General features: G+C 32.4%; 4 protein-coding genes and 1 long non-coding RNA gene across 6 annotated transcripts in view; 1 reads left to right on the top strand and 4 right to left on the bottom strand.

The window, feature by feature from the left end:
- Positions 1-1,279: 1,279 nt before the first annotated feature.
- Positions 1,280-3,751, bottom strand: LOC123703167 (pre-mRNA-splicing factor 38-like). Its single transcript, XM_045651078.1, has 2 exons — positions 3,054-3,751; positions 1,280-1,530 (listed from the first exon to the last, which is right to left on the bottom strand). The coding sequence occupies exons 1-2, from the start codon at positions 3,713-3,715 to the stop codon at positions 1,323-1,325; spliced, it is 870 nt and encodes a 289-aa protein (XP_045507034.1). The 5' UTR covers positions 3,716-3,751; the 3' UTR covers positions 1,280-1,322.
- A 743-nt stretch (positions 3,752-4,494) lies between these two features.
- The window catches only part of LOC123703100 (structural maintenance of chromosomes protein 4), a 52,595-nt gene continuing 40,642 nt past the window's right edge, over positions 4,495-16,447 (top strand). The window contains exons 1-2 of the mRNA XM_045650982.1: positions 4,495-4,932; positions 5,570-5,761. Of these exons, the coding sequence (XP_045506938.1) occupies positions 4,639-4,932; positions 5,570-5,761 (486 nt within the window). The 5' untranslated portion in view covers positions 4,495-4,638. The remainder of the gene's footprint in view (positions 4,933-5,569; positions 5,762-16,447) is intronic.
- On the bottom strand, positions 8,792-9,679 carry LOC123703108. Its single transcript, XM_045650995.1, has 2 exons — positions 9,597-9,679; positions 8,792-9,193 (listed from the first exon to the last, which is right to left on the bottom strand). Exons 1-2 carry the CDS (start codon positions 9,616-9,618, stop codon positions 8,823-8,825), a joined length of 393 nt encoding a protein of 130 aa, XP_045506951.1. The 5' UTR covers positions 9,619-9,679; the 3' UTR covers positions 8,792-8,822.
- On the bottom strand, positions 11,232-12,174 carry LOC123703107. 2 transcript variants are annotated; one of them, XM_045650994.1, is made up of 3 exons: positions 12,038-12,174; positions 11,382-11,659; positions 11,232-11,348 (listed from the first exon to the last, which is right to left on the bottom strand). In XM_045650994.1, exons 1-3 carry the CDS (start codon positions 12,060-12,062, stop codon positions 11,268-11,270), a joined length of 384 nt encoding a protein of 127 aa, XP_045506950.1. In that variant the 5' UTR covers positions 12,063-12,174; the 3' UTR covers positions 11,232-11,267. The 2 variants fall into 2 exon arrangements, with proteins under 2 accessions (XP_045506950.1, XP_045506949.1); XM_045650993.1 differs by having other exon boundaries at positions 11,232-11,659; positions 12,038-12,173.
- On the bottom strand, positions 14,540-15,635 carry LOC123703115. The gene is made up of 2 exons (XR_006752953.1): positions 15,574-15,635; positions 14,540-14,779 (listed from the first exon to the last, which is right to left on the bottom strand). It is a non-coding gene; the product is annotated as an uncharacterized LOC123703115 (long non-coding RNA).

The raw sequence follows: 16,447 nt of genomic DNA, 5'->3' as shown, positions 1-16,447 counted from the left end.
CGGGTACTTTAACTTATAACACCAGTAGTTTGCGAATAAATATGAACAATATTGCTATTAGTCCATTATTAAAAACACCATTTAATATTACTTATTATATATTTTACTCTCATAAATGAATTATAATGCTATATTATTTAAAATGTTATTGTTGTATACGAATAACTACTACTAACTAAAAATAAAATAAATCAAATAGTATAGAAAAATATTAGTAAAAAATCTGACTAGTAAATAATCTATTGAACAACAATATTATGTCTAATAGTCTAATAGAGGTTAAACAAATGTACTGAAAATAATTATATTAATGGTACAAAATTGTTGTATTTTCTGTTACATGTTAAATTATTATTGTTGATATTAAAATTTCATTCCTATTAATTGTTAAACTATTACTTGTATTTTGGTATATTATTCTTATTCACTTATGTTTTTGATATTGGTATATTATTTGCAACATGATTATTACATGTGCCTTTTGTATATGATGTAATATTGGACATCTAAACACTTAAGTTACTGATTATTAATTTAGTTAAATAAAATTCTTGATTGAAATCGCTATAACGGCAGCTCAATAAATAACTTGGTCATATAAGACATATATACATATATGGTCATACAAAAAAGACTTTATTACATGGATTTTGTTGGTAATTCATAATTAGCTTAAAATTTGATTCTACCACAAATTGCGCTTTATTTACAAAAACTTAACTTGCAATCGAAATAATTAAACAACATCTATATGAATTTTCAATTTTTGAAATAGACACAATCATGATTTTAAATACTTTATTAGAGTGATATTTCTTAAGTTTCACGTTAATTTGTAAATATTGTTACGTGAATGATTGTGTAAATTTAAATGTAATGAGAGTATTATGTATTTTGAATACTTAAATCGCAAATTAATTTTTTAATAAAATACTTTGAATTGAAATGGTTTTTTTTTTATTTTTTTAAGGTATTTAATTAATCAGTATTAAACATATACATTTAATATTATGGTCAATGGTATTATAAGTAAAAAGGTGTAGATAGGTCTCCAACACAACATCCTATCTTCAAAAACGGCACACAAACGCACACACATTTAGACCTCAAAATAATAAGGCAAGCGAAAGATATGTTGTGCCACTCGCTCTTATTAGGTACTTATAATAATATCATAGATTATGGCCTACAAAAGCGTATATGGTAATTATTGTAAAAATATTAATTAAAGTCTGTCTGATTTTAGCATGAAAAAACTTCTGTAATAAAACACATTCAATATTAAAAGTTAAAACGTCATTTAATCCTCAGCTAACTAAAGTCTAATAGCGCCCTCTATCCCTCCGCCTATCAACATCATGTCTATCGCGTCTTTCCTTTTCCCTGTCCCGTTCACGCGCTCTCTCTCTGTCCCGCTCGCGCTCACGCTCCCGCTCCCTCTCTCTCTCTCTCCTCCGTTCGCGTTCCCGCTCACGGCTTCGTGAGCGATCGCGTTTTCGATCTTTTTCACGCCTGTCTCGGTCGCGCGATCTGGAAGGATTGAATCTATTTTAGACAATGTTTATGTTTAACTAGTTTGATTTTCTTTTAAACTCAAAATTTATTCATACAACAAAACTTCATTGAAGCACACTTTTGAATCCTCAAAGTATGGAAAAATTTTACCACCAGTTCGCAACTTCTCTACAAAGAGCAGTAATAAAACTGTAATTATTATTACCTAGCTCTGGCTCTTTATTTAATGGTGCATTATTAAATGTTATAACTACATTGAAATCATTTCTGTTTCATTAAATGGGTGGATATCATTGAGGCAGTCAATCCAACAGTCTGATTTAACCAGTTGGTTGTTACATACCTTCATGTATTTAACATAATTAAGTGCAAATAAAATTATAGTTATAAATAGTGTTATTATATATAGTGTTATGAAATTATAGTTTTTTTTTAGTATTGACCACATTTTGAAACAATCATAGCAAATTTAAAAAGCACATTGTTATTATTAGAAAACCTCAGTGAAAACTATTCTCATTAAGAGTGTTCATTCCCTAGAATCTGACTAGCCGGAAATGCTGATTTCAAAAGTATGAAAAAAATATGACTTATTAAGTTTTTAGTAATTATATTTATATATTGCTATTTGCCACTTCATTATTTGTTTCTTGGCTGAAAAACATTCTACATTTTGTTTATAGTTTTTCCATTATAAAGGTTTTTTCACGGGCCGTTTCTGGAATTCATGGTCAAAGCTTTACACAGATATTAACAAAATTATTAGACTCCGGTCTGTTTTGGCGTTATATTTCAATTAATCAATTAATTTACTAGTACTTGGCTGAAAAAAATACCCCAAATATATTAATTTTCATTCAAAAACAATCTACTCAAACGGATACTTTTGTAGTCAAAATATTTGTACGTACTGTATTTTTTATTTTGTTTGTGTCTACATGACTCATTAATAAGTACTAAGTGTATAGTATTTAAGAATATAATAAAATTACAGTTAACAAATGTGTATTTTATTTACAACGAATTATTTAAAATTGCTCTAAATATGGCTTGAAATGAACTCGCGCCACAGTATTACAATATACATTATTGTGCTCAGTAAAGGCTGGTATATCTATATTTCTTGCTCTGTGGCATATCTCCGGCCGGTACGCGTTGGACGGGAGTAATGCTCTTAATACCGAACCAAAGTGAGAAAGTAGGTAGCTAAGTTTTAAAGCGAAGTGCTTGTGAAAATTATGTTTAACAAGCAGTCTGCCTAGCTTTGCTTTTGGTACATTACTACAAAGTATAAAACAAAGTCATTTTCTCTGTCCCTATACGCCTATGTATGTTTAAAACTTTCAAACTGCAGCGGATTTTGATGCAGTTTTTTTTTTTAATAGAATGATTTTAGGGGAAAGTTATAGTACATCATTTATTGATTTTAGACAAAGCAGACGATGCCGCGGCCGGGTCATTAGTATTGTATAAATAAATATAACCGAAACCCGATTCTAACAATGGTTTATAGTATTAAAATATAAATTACAGCATACCTGTCCCTTCTTCTATCTCGCTCCTTTCTGTCAGGTTCTCTTCTATTCTCTTTGGTTTCAGGTTCATTATTATCATCATCTGAAGGCATTTCTTCATCCAAATCGTCGTCTAGTGCAGAGATTTTCGGTTCCAATTCATTATTCTCCTCTAATACATGCCTCTTCTGTATTCGAGGCAATATAACATCGCACAAACGCTCTTCTCGAAGTAATTCGTCGATAAACTCGTCCATATGCACAATTTCAAATTGCCCCTGACGGTTTTGCCGCCGCAATTTTCTGTTATCATTGAATAAGGGTTCTAAATATTTATAACAGTCTACTGACGCACCTGTTAATCTCATATAAAACGCACCCAATGCACGAACATACTTAAACTCTTCATTTTTAATAAATTCTACAACTATGTCTTTTTCAGGTTGTATTTGTAACATTTTGAGCACTAAACATAGAAACGGTGTGGGATATATGAAGCCGCCGTGAACGCCGCCGATATATCGCAGCTCCATAGCTTTGTCCACAAGTAATTCTGCAGTTAACGCAAAACATTCTTCTTTCCAATATTTTGAATCGTATATTCGTGATCTTATAATTTTTTCTATCAAATATTGAGGATTTGTTCCTCGAATTGATTTAGCGTCTTTCACCGTTCGATTCGCCATTTTTTTGACAGTGACACATTAAACATTACACTTTTGACTTTACAGTTTACAGATAACATAGTCCACAGAATATTTATACGACATAAACGACGCCTGGATTTTGGCTTGAAATTGACCCGTCGAAGCAACGCATTTAAAAAGAAGATAGAGTAGCTTACAATTTGGTAAACAGCATCTGATGCAAAACACAACTTTCCTCTATTTACAAAGGATGTTAATGCTATAATATATCGGTTCATATCCAGGCTTTGTAGCCAAAACTTATTTAAAACTATCATTCTATACCAATTAAAATTGTATGTACCTATAAAGTATGACCAGTAATATTATAATATAAATACTGTTAAAAATACATGTCGTTATTATTTATAGACCATGATTTTTAATTTTTTCTATTTTGAGAAAATCCTAAATTTACAAACCAGCGTGGTCACTCCACAGAAAGAGACAAAAAACATGACTGATGTCATTCTAGGTCATATTTTCTTGTTACAATTTAATGGTCATAGTGCAATCTCCAGTGTATTAGATATAAGCTTCTTGATTACAACACATTACAACATAGATCCATTTGCAATATTCGTATTAATACTGGGAATCACAGATCTACATACTCTTAGATCATAGTACATGCTTGTGCTACGAATGCATTTTTTTATAATAATTATTAAATTTTTACGATTCAAAAGACTCGGAACTCGGGCAAAAATAAATAGTTATAATGACAGTAGACAAAAATTTATGTCAAACCAAATCCAATAACATGTCATGTTGAAAATTTAAACCGCGCGTTGTAAACTGTGTTCGTTATTTTCATTTGGGTAAATTTAATAAATCGCGTTTAAATATAAAGAGTTAGATGTTCAATTAATTTATACTTAAGTTTAAATGCATAATATCTCACGGTACCTTGTAATACGTGTATGAACTTCAAAATGCAGAAAACAAAGAAGCGATCTAACGATGAACCGATGGATGTCGACGAAAATCCAACTCGAGTGAACGGAGAATGTAGTCGAAATGTGGAAAACGGTGAAATAGATCACATATCTGATGACGAGGAAGGTGGTATGCGGATTGGCGACATATACATTCCACCCGCGCCAAAACCTGCGCTCTCTTTTGATACAACAGGGCCGAGACTTATAATAACACATATCGTGAATGAAAACTTTAAAAGCTACGCGGGAGTGCAAAAATTAGGACCGTTTCATAAGGTATCTATATTCATTTTATTTCTACCTTCTACCTGTTTTTATAAAATAGTTATATCATGTACTTCAGTAATACAAGTGATAGATAGTTTCAGCCTTAGAATAAGGATTGGTATCCGCGCGCTAGTTACTGTACAAAGGTTTCAGCATTTCAACTTTTGTACAATAACTATGTGATAATCATCAATGCTTTATGTAAAAATATAATAATACTATTATAATTATTAATAAGTAGAAGTGGCAATTTTGATTCTCAAAACCCAGATATTTATCTGCAGATAAATTAATTCACTAGCGATGATATTACACTTATCAAGTATTCTAAATAATTTAAAAGAATTGTACATTTAAGTTTTTTTGTTATTATGCATAAGTGTCTTTATTTTAATATAATATTTAATACTAGCTGGGCTCCGCAAGTTTCACTCGCATTGCTCCGCTCCTTTTGGTCTTAGGGTGGTGATATATAGCTTATGACATTCCTCGATAAATGGGCTATCTAAAATAGAAATAATTTTTCAAATTGGAGCAGTAGTTCCTGAGGTTAGTGCGTTCAAACAAACTCTTAAGCTTTTTAATATTAGGATAGATAATATTTAGTATTTTCGCATTGAACCAAATAATTAATCTTCTTTTGCAGAGTTTCACTGCAATAATCGGTCCAAACGGAAGTGGCAAAAGCAACGTCATAGATTCCATGTTGTTTGTGTTTGGATATCGAGCGAGTAAGATCAGATCTAAGAAGATATCAGTACTGATACATTCCTCAAGTAAATTTCCTAATGTGAACAGTGCGAGCGTAGCTGTACACTTCTGCCAGATTGTTGATGGGGTAAGTTGATATTTTAAAATTTGTTGTATTTTGTACTAGCTTATTGTGCACCCTCGCACACATTAATACTTAACAAGTTGTAGTAAACTTACTTGAAATGAAATGAAATAAATTTATTTGTCCATTTTATGTTTTACAATTGATGTACGACAGTGGGTCCCAAACTAAGTGAAATACTTGTGTCTTGGGAGGGTCCCAAGAGGTGCGATTCATGGTTATATACATAATATGTTATGGACAGTAGAAACTAGAAAGTTAACAAGTAGGTAAATAATATATATATATGTAGTAGGTAAATAATACTCAGAGGGAAATTTTAAGAAAACAAAAGTTTCAACACTTAAATTGGGATTCAAAGATTCATTTATCAATCATTTGAATGCTAAAAAACTAAATAACTTATTTAGACCTACCTCTTGAACCATCCTATCTAATTATAGAAACTGCGTCAATATCTATTGGTCAGTTACAATCTAAGGATGTGTACGGACATACAGAAATGAATTGATTTTATTTTATTCTATGTTGACCATTTGCTAAAATTCAATGACAATTTTAAAGATATTTTAAGAATATTGATGAAATCAGCAAATAATTGTAAGATAGGAATCACACTAAATTTACTGTTTATTTTCAAACATTTTTTTTAATAGATGATTAGCAAGGGGAATAATTGATTAAATGTAAACAGTGCATTCGCTATTCATTTTGAGATTAGTTTATTCGTGTTAAAAGTGGATTTTTCGACATTAAAGCTTGATTCACAATACACAGTGCCGTGACCGGGTCTTGATGTGGAACGCCTGAATGTGGCTTAGACAAGGCACGGCGTTGAAATTTTTATGGATATTGTTTTATTTGTTTCTGTCTCCGGCACGGCATGTTCCCGGTAAGGTGTAGCGTAAATCATACTTAAATCAATTGGAAGACGAATATATGAGAACAGTGTTACATAATGATACTCATATATCATGTATGAATGTTTCATCTGATGTCGACGCTATTACACACGTTTCTCGATTGAAAACTGAATTGAACTTACAAAAATCGCGCGAAATTTTATTCGCAGTGCGTATTAAATGTGCGAGAATAAATACTCTCGGTAAAATATCGCTGTGCGTATTTATACGATACTAGCTCTCTGCCCGCGTCTTTGCACGCTTTGTTTAAAACCTTTTAAATTATATTATAAAACAGTCCTCTTGAATCACTCTATCTATTAAAAAAAAACTGCATCAAAATCTTGTGTGTAGAAATATCCAAGCATACATACAAACGCGGGAAGCAACTTTGCTCTAAACTAGTGAGTTTACTACAGGCTCAATAGATGGCGCTACTGAACTTTTAACTCGCGCTATTGATATTTTTTCTTACTTTGATATTATAAATTTGTTTGAGTCCGCAGTTGAAAGTTTGTTTGAACACGCTAATCTATATATTTTTGCTTGTGGAAACTAGGTGAAACTAGTACGCCACTTATAATATAGTTTTTAATATTATATAATAGATTTAATATTTATACAGTAGTCCTTTTATTACGATACCCAGTTACTCCCAGTAATATCGTTATTATTGACCAACCGCTTATTATGATGCATTACATAGCGAATTATGGTTTTCATATAAAATTCTTTTCAAAAAGTCGTATAAAATGACTTCGTTTATTGTGACCAATTTTTAATATTGTGATATCCGACGATGTACGGCGCTTACGCAATTTTTTTTATTTGTCTCAATGTGTAGTTATTACTATTATTTTTCTCTGTAATGAAATAAAATACATACTTATAAAAACATGAAAAATGCTTATTATGACGCGTTTGATATTTCCCTTCAATAAACGGATTTCACTGTATGTATTTTGTAATTTTGCAAATGTTGCAATTTACAATTATATTGAATTTATATTTACGTGGGCAACAGAAGATTACTGAAGATATTGTCTTTTCACAACATGAATTAATTTTTAAAGTTAATAAAAATGATCGTCGATGTTTGTCGCCATTACGGCGATAATGAAAAATTAAACATCTACAATGATGACCGATCGTAGACATTCAGATACCATTAAGCCGTCTACAAACTAGTCTACAGTCTACACTACCCCTATAGTGATTGCCTCGAATCGCCTCGCTGGCCGCTGCCCATTGTGAAAAGGGCTCGTAAATAATGCGGTAAAATTAGTCACTCCATTTTGTTTGATACAAACAAATGCTTACAGCTTAAGATTTAATTTGTAAGTAAAGATCCCATAGTCGTAAGAGCCTTCCTTTCACTGTATAATAATATACAGATATACTACGTTCGCTTATAATTTGCTATATTTATGTTTCCATTGTATTATGATAAGTATTTTTAAATTAAATCTCGTTATTCAATCACAGTAATCAATTATGAATACCAGTTATATATAAGTATATCACGTGCTTGTTTACATTTGTATATTGTTTGGTTGTTGAATTAATGAAGTAATACTGCATCACTAAGTAAAACAAATTCGCTGTCGCTCTCTGTTCGTCCCTATATTGTATGCTTAGATCTACTTAGAACTACGCAGCGGATTTGGATGCGGTTTTTTTTAATATAGACCCACTTGGCTCCGCTCCTGTTGGTCTTAGCGTGATGATATAACTATAGCCTATAGCCTTCCTCGAAAATGGGCCGAACACCGAAAGAATTTTTCAAATTGGACCAGTTGGACGTTCTTGAGATTAGCGCGTTCAAACAAACAAACTCTTCAGCTTTATAATATTAGTATTAGTATAGATATGTTATTTTATTCTCATAATTATATGAGCCGATCTTACGACGTTATGCATGTACATCAGAGATTCGGCGCATATGCATTATTTTGTTTTGGAAGACGAAAAAGATGTTGATAGGCACATTATGTACATTTTTCCCTTATACAATTTTTCAAGTAAAGTAAACTAAGTAATAATATAAAGAAAAAGAAAATATGTGTTAACAAATGGCGATACAGTATTATGTCGTATGAAGTGTTGAAGGTCTGAAAATAAAAACTTATTGTGATTTTGAAATATTTATTCAGCCAAAACAACTATTCGCCTTCCTTGGATTTTGGTCCGGAACTGCCAAGCAGGTAAGGGTCGTACGGATTATAGGGATTGTACGGATCGTACGGGTAGTACGGGTAACGGTTGTATGGGTTGTACGGGTACGGGTAGTACGGATTGTAGGGATAGTTCGGATCGTAGGGAGGGTACGGGTTGTAGTTATTATTGTTATTGTAGAGGTCTTCGCAGGGACCGTTGTATATCATATAGACGTTCTTTCCATTTTGCCTCGCGCAGTCTAGGTTGCATTTACCGGGATAGTTTTGCAAGTCACTGCCGCATACGCTCGGTTCTGGGCCACAAGCACAGGGAATACCAAATTGGGCATACGCTGTGCTCAATGAGAAAAGAAACGCTGAAAAAAAAAACTATAAATATAAACAGATGTAATATTATTGGTCGCAAGTAGCTGCTGATGACTGAAATCTTAAAATATTACTTTTGGTTTTTGGACGGATTATGAATATGTACATTAATAATTAATATTTCAGGATATCCATATTCTATAATAAAATTATTGAATAATTATGTGCACATATAAGTACACACACATATGAAGTGACGGTACACAAACACATAAGGAGACCAACTCATGATCACAGTGTAGATACACACTATAACACCAACCCACAAAATTGGATAAAATAAAATAAAAATAGTCTCACTTGTTTGGAAGTCCGCAGATTTTTATGATATTTCGTGTAAATTTATTTATAAATGACTATTATTTTCCAAATATTTATTGACTGGTAACTTACCACATAATATGAAGAGCCTCATATTGAAGCCACCTTCCACTACAAACAATAATATTATGAGCAGTATTGGACCTGGTTATATACAAGTGATTTATTTAATTTGCGTTACCAATTATTGACGTAAACCACATCAATCACATTAATTGATTTCAACGGTACCGATTTCATATATTTCTCTTTAAAAATATCAACTTTTGGTATTTAGTTTTATAGCATTCAATGCTTATGCTAATGCTATTGTATCTTACAATTTTATTTAAAGGAATTTTTTTCTCTCTCCCATCAATTGTATGGGGAGTTGCGTCGCTACGTGCGCGCACTTTCATACTAGCCCATGGGTGGGAGAGACAAAATAGTTGCGGAGACAAAAAAGTTGCGGAGACAAAGTTGCTCGTGCGCGCTACTTCTAAATGTTTTTTTTTTAAAGAATGTAAAAAATTCAATCGCCCGGGCCGGGCCGTGACGCGACAAGGCGAATGACACGGGTTCAAATACCTAAATTACAAAATTAACTTTTATTTTTGTACCATCGTGCTATGATTTTTTTGGAATATTTCGTAGACTAATAAAATTCTTTGATTTTTTCGGTAATGTTTGTAATAATTTGTTGTTGTGAATTGACGTGACTACAAAGCATTTTCGTTCAAAATAAAAGCACAGTGGTCACTTATCTGTTAAGCAGCAGAAAACTAAATTAAAATCTTTATTTTAAAGAGAAAGTTATATTTTATCTCAATCCGACGCACAATTGGGAAATATATTAATGTCAATGATAAGTTTTGTTTATATTCTATGCCCATGGACTTTTTTTTTGAGTGAGACGAATGATTTAAGCTAGTCACAAAATTAAAAAATCTGATTATTTATTAATAAAGCAGTAGCTTATACAATTCCGAATGACGTCCAAGAGAAAAAATTTATTATCAACTAGCTTTCCGCCCCCGGCTTCACCCGCGTTTTTAAAGAAAAACGCGTTTCCAAGTTACTCTCTATATTTGTGCTAAACATTGTAATAGGTTTAGTAGTATTTGCGTAAAAGAATAACAAACATACACGGCTACACATATACATCCATCCTCACAAACTTTCGCATTTATAATGTTATTAGTAGGATACTATAATTATTATCATGTGTGTGACCTGTGTGTGTGTGTAACATATATCTTTGTTTATCAATCGTGGAAATCTAGTAAACATACTTCACTAAAACTTTAGGTAAGTATACTAATTATATATGGTTTCATATTTGTGAAAGAAACATTGTAAGGAAACCGAATAAAAGTTAATAACCGAATAAAAGGAAGGAATAAAAGTTTTCGTAGACATGTGACATGTTTCTGGAATAAATAATATCTAGCTTCATTGTACATTGCACACTGTAGTACCTAAAACACGATTACAGTTAGTGACAGTAATGTGATATGTAAAAATATATAAATCTAATCTAGAAATGATAATGCTCTGTTACGGGAATTTCAATCGAAGTTCAACTTATTTAGTTTTAGGCATACGTGTGCCTAAAATAGACCACATCACCACTTCCCATCAGTCCAAACGTTTGTATAGGTATTGAGAATTAAAATCTGCTTAAGTAAACACAATCAAGATCGTAAGGATTGTTCAACTGAAAGATGCTTTTCATTGTAAATATGTATTTATTCTGCCAAGTAATTATTCGCCTTCCTTGGACTTTGGTCCGGCGCTACCAAACAGGTAAGGGTCGTACGGATTGTAGGGATTGTACGGATTGTACGGATTGTAGTACGGGTAATTATTGTAGGGGTTGTACGGGTAATTATTGTAGGGGTTGTACGGGTACGGATAGTACGGGTTGTACGGATTGTTCGGATCGTAAGGAGGGATCGGCGGGTTATTGTTATTGAGGAGGTCTTCGCAGGGGCCGTCGTATATCATATAGATATTTTTTCCACTTAAACTACTGGCGCACTTAAGGTTGCATTCACCGGCATAGTTTTTAAAGTCACTGCCGCATACGTTCCTCGTCGGGGGACAATAGCACATGTTACTCACGGCATTTGCTGTGCCCAATGATAGAACGGCTGCTGAAAATAAAATTATTATTATTACAAACGTATTTAAAGTATTCGAAGATTCACAAGTATGTAAATAGATAGTTTATCTTTTAAAAGTAATTTTGTAGAGATGATACAATTTTACCTAAATGATTTAATTATATTCATAATTATTGCAATATTGATCTTTACACATTGTTGACCCGGGATAAAAACATCATAAAATATATCCTATGTTCATCAGAGAAAATGTAGAATTCTAATGGTAAAATATTATTTTTAAATCGATCCAGTAGTTTCGTAGCCTATTCAATTCAAACAAACAAATCTTTCCTCTTTATAACATTAGTGTAGATTGATTAATTTATTATTTCTTCTAGTATTTATTGAAATAACTTATAAACTTACCACAAAGTATAATAGGCAGCTTCATATTTAAGCCACTTGCCTCCTTAAACAATAATAATAGTATAACCAGAATTGAACCTCTTTATATATAAGTGATTTATTTAATTTGCGTTTCCAATTATTGACGTGAACCTCATCAATCACATGAATTGATTTCAACGGTTACGTTTTCATGTTTATTTTTAAAAGTTAAGTTACTAAAAGCATAGGAAACTTAATAGTTTCTTTTAACAACGTGTAATAAATTTTATCATAAATTGATCATTTTTAACACGCTTTTTTATATATTTAATTCGCGTTTCCAATTATTGACGCAAACTAGGAACATCAATCACATGAATTGATTTCAACGGTACCGTTATGATATTATATTTTATTCTTTATATTCTTTATGATTATTTCCTTTCATCAGAGTTTAGTTAAGCTTCATTTTCATGATAAACATGTGTTGAGCAACTGTTGATCAAAATTGTTGCTGAAAATGTTTCTTATTTCAGTATGCTTTGTCATCACTGCAACATTTCAGTGAAATGTTGAAAGCAACTCCTCAACTTGTTGCTTCAACTTTGTTGCTAAATGAACGTTTGAATGAATATGGGGATTAATGTTCTATGTTGTAAGAATAAAAAAAAAAATACTGCGGATAAATAAAAAATAGTGATAAGGTGGTACAATTTTATTCCAAATATTCATTAAAATAAATCGGTGATATGGTTATTCAGTTCTAATAATTTGCCCATAATTATAGCTTATTGCTTGTATTGATTTTGAAAATAGGAAAAACATTGAAGTATCATTGAATTGTTACCTTTTTAGTAATGGTAAAAATTATTGCTCTGCGTCTGTTCGTGGACTTATCAGACCGTTTATGGGAGGTCTAGCGTTCATGTACGGATTGTAAGGAGGCAAGTAGGCAGGATTGTAAGCAGGGTTGTATCCAGGATTGTAGGGGGGATAGTAATTATTCTGGTACAGATCTTCGCAAGGTCCATTATAAATGGGATATATCTCCCGATTCTCGCGGTTCGCAGTGCACCTCATTTCGCATTCGCTCGCGTAGTTCCTCAAGTCGCTGCCGCAAACGTTGTTTTGTGGAGGGCACGAGCAAGGTAGCTGGGAGGGGTTGAAGCCCAGAGAGTAGGCGCTCGCGGTGCTCAGGGTGAACAGAGTGGCTGGAAATGGCAAATTTGCTGTTAGTTGATAGTTGTTAGTTTACTAGTATAATTAACCCATCAGCCCCCGGAATCACAGACACAATAGAAAATCTATTGTGTCGCGGTCTCATTGGGCCGCTCGGTAGTCGGTGGTCAATGGGTTAAATAAGATGAATTATTAGCACTGGTTGTGCTCGTGTGTGTGCATGCATGCATGTTTGTGTGCGTATGAATTCTATAAATTCCTTTTAATAAACCAATAATTTCGTTGATATACCATCGAATGATGTATAATTTTAGTTTGAAACTATCTGAGTGGATATTAATATTTTTTATATTGCCCTAGGTAATTGCATCAATGATTCAATAATATCAATGTATAGGTAATTTTTTATATTATAATGATGCAATAAATTGTATAAATTTTATGATCATATTTTTTCTTTATGATATTTACTCACCACACAATGTACGTAAATGCATGTTTCCCTGTTAGTGTCCTAGGATAACACTATTTGAGAATAATATAGGAGTCCTAGGACAAGTCCTATTTATATTCCCTAGTGATATTTACGATTCGCGTATCCAATCGTAACGGATTAAAATGTTACGTGAATCAATCACATTAGATGATTTTGTAACGGTTTTTCATATGTTTTTAGATGTTAAATGTAATGAAATATGTTACGCCTACTTTGTGGTATGTTAATCAGGATTTTTAATCAAGTCTTAGTCATTTATGATGTTTGACACTTGTTATCGGTTCAGTGGAATTCAATGCATTACCTATATGTTTAGTTGCTACGGAATTGGCTAATGGATTGGTAAGTTAGAGGAATAATACATTGATGTAGGTATATTATAATAAATCTGAAAAAATCCCGATGCCAGCTTGGGATCCAACTTTTCTAAAACTGATATAATATAAAGATATAGATAGATCGTAATATTCATTTAGGTACTTAAAAACTACTCGATTTATGTAGATACTAAGAAGTGTAGCTACTAAGAAGTTGAAAGTCAATCTTATGCCTGTCAGATTTATCAAGGTCTGATTGAAAACTAAAACAGATACTTACAGAAAAATAATAACCAACTTCATCTATTGAAGCCAACCTTATAACAAAACATAAGTGATTAGAATTATTCACGAGGTCCTTCATGTACAATATGCAACTCTATTCCCTGGTTCAAAACGTCGCATTTCATATTGCACTCGCCTGCATATGTATGTAAATATAATGTACAAGGTTTATTTTAACTCCAAAGTGCTTTATATACTTCATACATTTTTTTAAAACACCTTACACCCTGTAAACTATACATAAAGGACAAAAAAAAAAACAACTCCCTCTAACAACACTTTTAATTCAACATTCATTAGCTTTATTACGACACATAAGGATTATTCACAAATCACAAGCTCCCTCATGTACGACATGCAACTCTATTCCCTGGTTGAAAGCGTCGCATTTCATATTGCACTCTCCGTCATATGTTTTTTGGTTGTTGGCGCATACGAGTGCTTCTGGCGGGCAAGCGCAGGGTACCCTCTCGGAGTGCGTGAGCGCAGCAGTTGTTAGGAGAACTGTTGAAATCAAATCAAATCTCAAATCAAATCAAATTTAAAATCAAATCAAAAATCAAACAATTATTTAGCTATTTACTTTAGCTATTTGTTATTCATATAGTAAATTAATTAAACATTTAATTTAATGTTTGGCAAACAGAGTGGGGTGACTGGTGCCACAGTTTTGTTGATAAAAACATAACATTTTATAATCTAAAGATTGGTCTCTGAATATTGTTAGAAAAGCAGACACGTCTTCTAAAACGTTTTTTTTATATTCATGTGTCAGAAATCGTGTTTATTATTATACTAACTTGTTTTTGATCGATTGAATTGAATTATAGAATAAATTGTATTGTTATGGATTAGAAAAAACACAGTTATTTGAGATAGCAAACCAGCACGTTCAATAAAAAAAAAAAAAATAGAACTAGTTGAAAACAGAATTTAATATAGACACAAAGATAAACATTTCAGATTCACAAACTCACAAATTTGACAAAGTATAAATTGTTATACTTTTTTTAAAAATCTTGCGTAGATACCCACGGTCTCCGGGGAAGAGGCCGTGGGTTATGTCGGATTTCTACCGACCAAAACCCCACTGTGTTCCATCAAGCAGCATCAACGACAGGGCCACGGGTATAGGTAGAATTCGTCCGTGACCCCATCAGCGGCAGCCCGTCGCCGGGCCCAAACAAATAAATTGTTATAACTACCTACTAATGCTTTATTTTCTAGGAGATGAGACACAATCCGAAAAAGCACACGCAGTCACGGTTAAGAGTGTATTCGTAAATTCTTCTACTCACCAATCAAAAACAAAAACTTCATATTGTACATTTTCCTTGCTAACTCCAAGCAAAAAATGTTCGATACGATATAATACAAGTTTATATATTTGCAGGAAATATTGCTAATCCCAACTTATATTATAAATGCGAAAGTATCTCTGTCTGTCCGTCTGTTTTTTCTTCAAGACTAAACCACTGAATCGCATTCCATGGAATTTTGTACACGGATAGTTTGAGACCTGAGTAAGGACATAGGATAGGTTTTTTTTATACCGGAAATTCTATGGAAACGGTAACTATACTTATGTACTTTTATTTATTGCCCATACAAACGTCTCATATTCATACAAATTGTTTTGAGAAACATTTCTCCGACGGTATCTATGAAAGATAATATCCTCACAAAAAAAGAACGTGTGTGCCGAACACACTTGTCAGAAGTGAAACTTCTTTGGCAAGATTCAAAGATAACAAAATCGTCGCCTTACTCCATGACGTGACGATACTGCCATGACGCGACCTTGAAATTTTACTCCCAACACACCTAACGAAGTTTCATTTCAAGAAAATGTTATTACGGAATAGAGTAGCGTACAAAGTCGAGGATATAAACTAGTCATACTTACATACAATATAAATAAATTCCATAACAGTTAATGTCACGTTAATTATATGAATTGTTTAAACAATAATTGGTTATTACTTTTATGTTTTAACTAATTGGTAATTCTGCATTTTCTTTGAACGTAATATGTAATGCGGTTTTTACAGAAACCAAGACGAAAACTGCTCATTGTTTGTCTGATTTGTGATATTTAATTGTTTATTTTTTCTAAGTATTTAAAGAAGATAATTACTGTATCTTATTTTTATTAACCTTATATTTTGGATG

The sequence above is a fragment of the Colias croceus genome, chromosome 25 (assembly GCF_905220415.1).
Source record: "Colias croceus chromosome 25, ilColCroc2.1".
NCBI classification, from domain to species: domain Eukaryota; kingdom Metazoa; phylum Arthropoda; class Insecta; order Lepidoptera; family Pieridae; genus Colias; species Colias croceus.
Note: the sequence above shows the minus strand (reverse complement) of the source record. Positions and strands in the feature narration are given on the sequence as shown.

Excerpts from the sequence above, each read along its gene's own strand:
- LOC123703167 (XM_045651078.1), bottom strand. The coding sequence starts at position 3,715 with ATGGCGAATCGAACGGTGAAAGACGCTAAATCAATTCGAGGAACAAAT. Across the intron at positions 1,531-3,053 it reads CGAGATAGAAGAAGGGACAG|ATCGCGCGACCGAGACAGGC; the intron begins GTATGCTGTAAT and ends CAATCCTTCCAG.
- LOC123703107 (XM_045650993.1), bottom strand. The coding sequence starts at position 12,062 with ATGAAGCTGCCTATTATACTTTGTG. Across the intron at positions 11,660-12,037 it reads GCTGCCTATTATACTTTGTG|CAGCCGTTCTATCATTGGGC; the intron begins GTAAGTTTATAA and ends TTTTATTTTCAG.
- LOC123703108 (XM_045650995.1), bottom strand. The coding sequence starts at position 9,618 with ATGAGGCTCTTCATATTATGTG. Across the intron at positions 9,194-9,596 it reads GAGGCTCTTCATATTATGTG|CGTTTCTTTTCTCATTGAGC; the intron begins GTAAGTTACCAG and ends TTTTTTTTTCAG.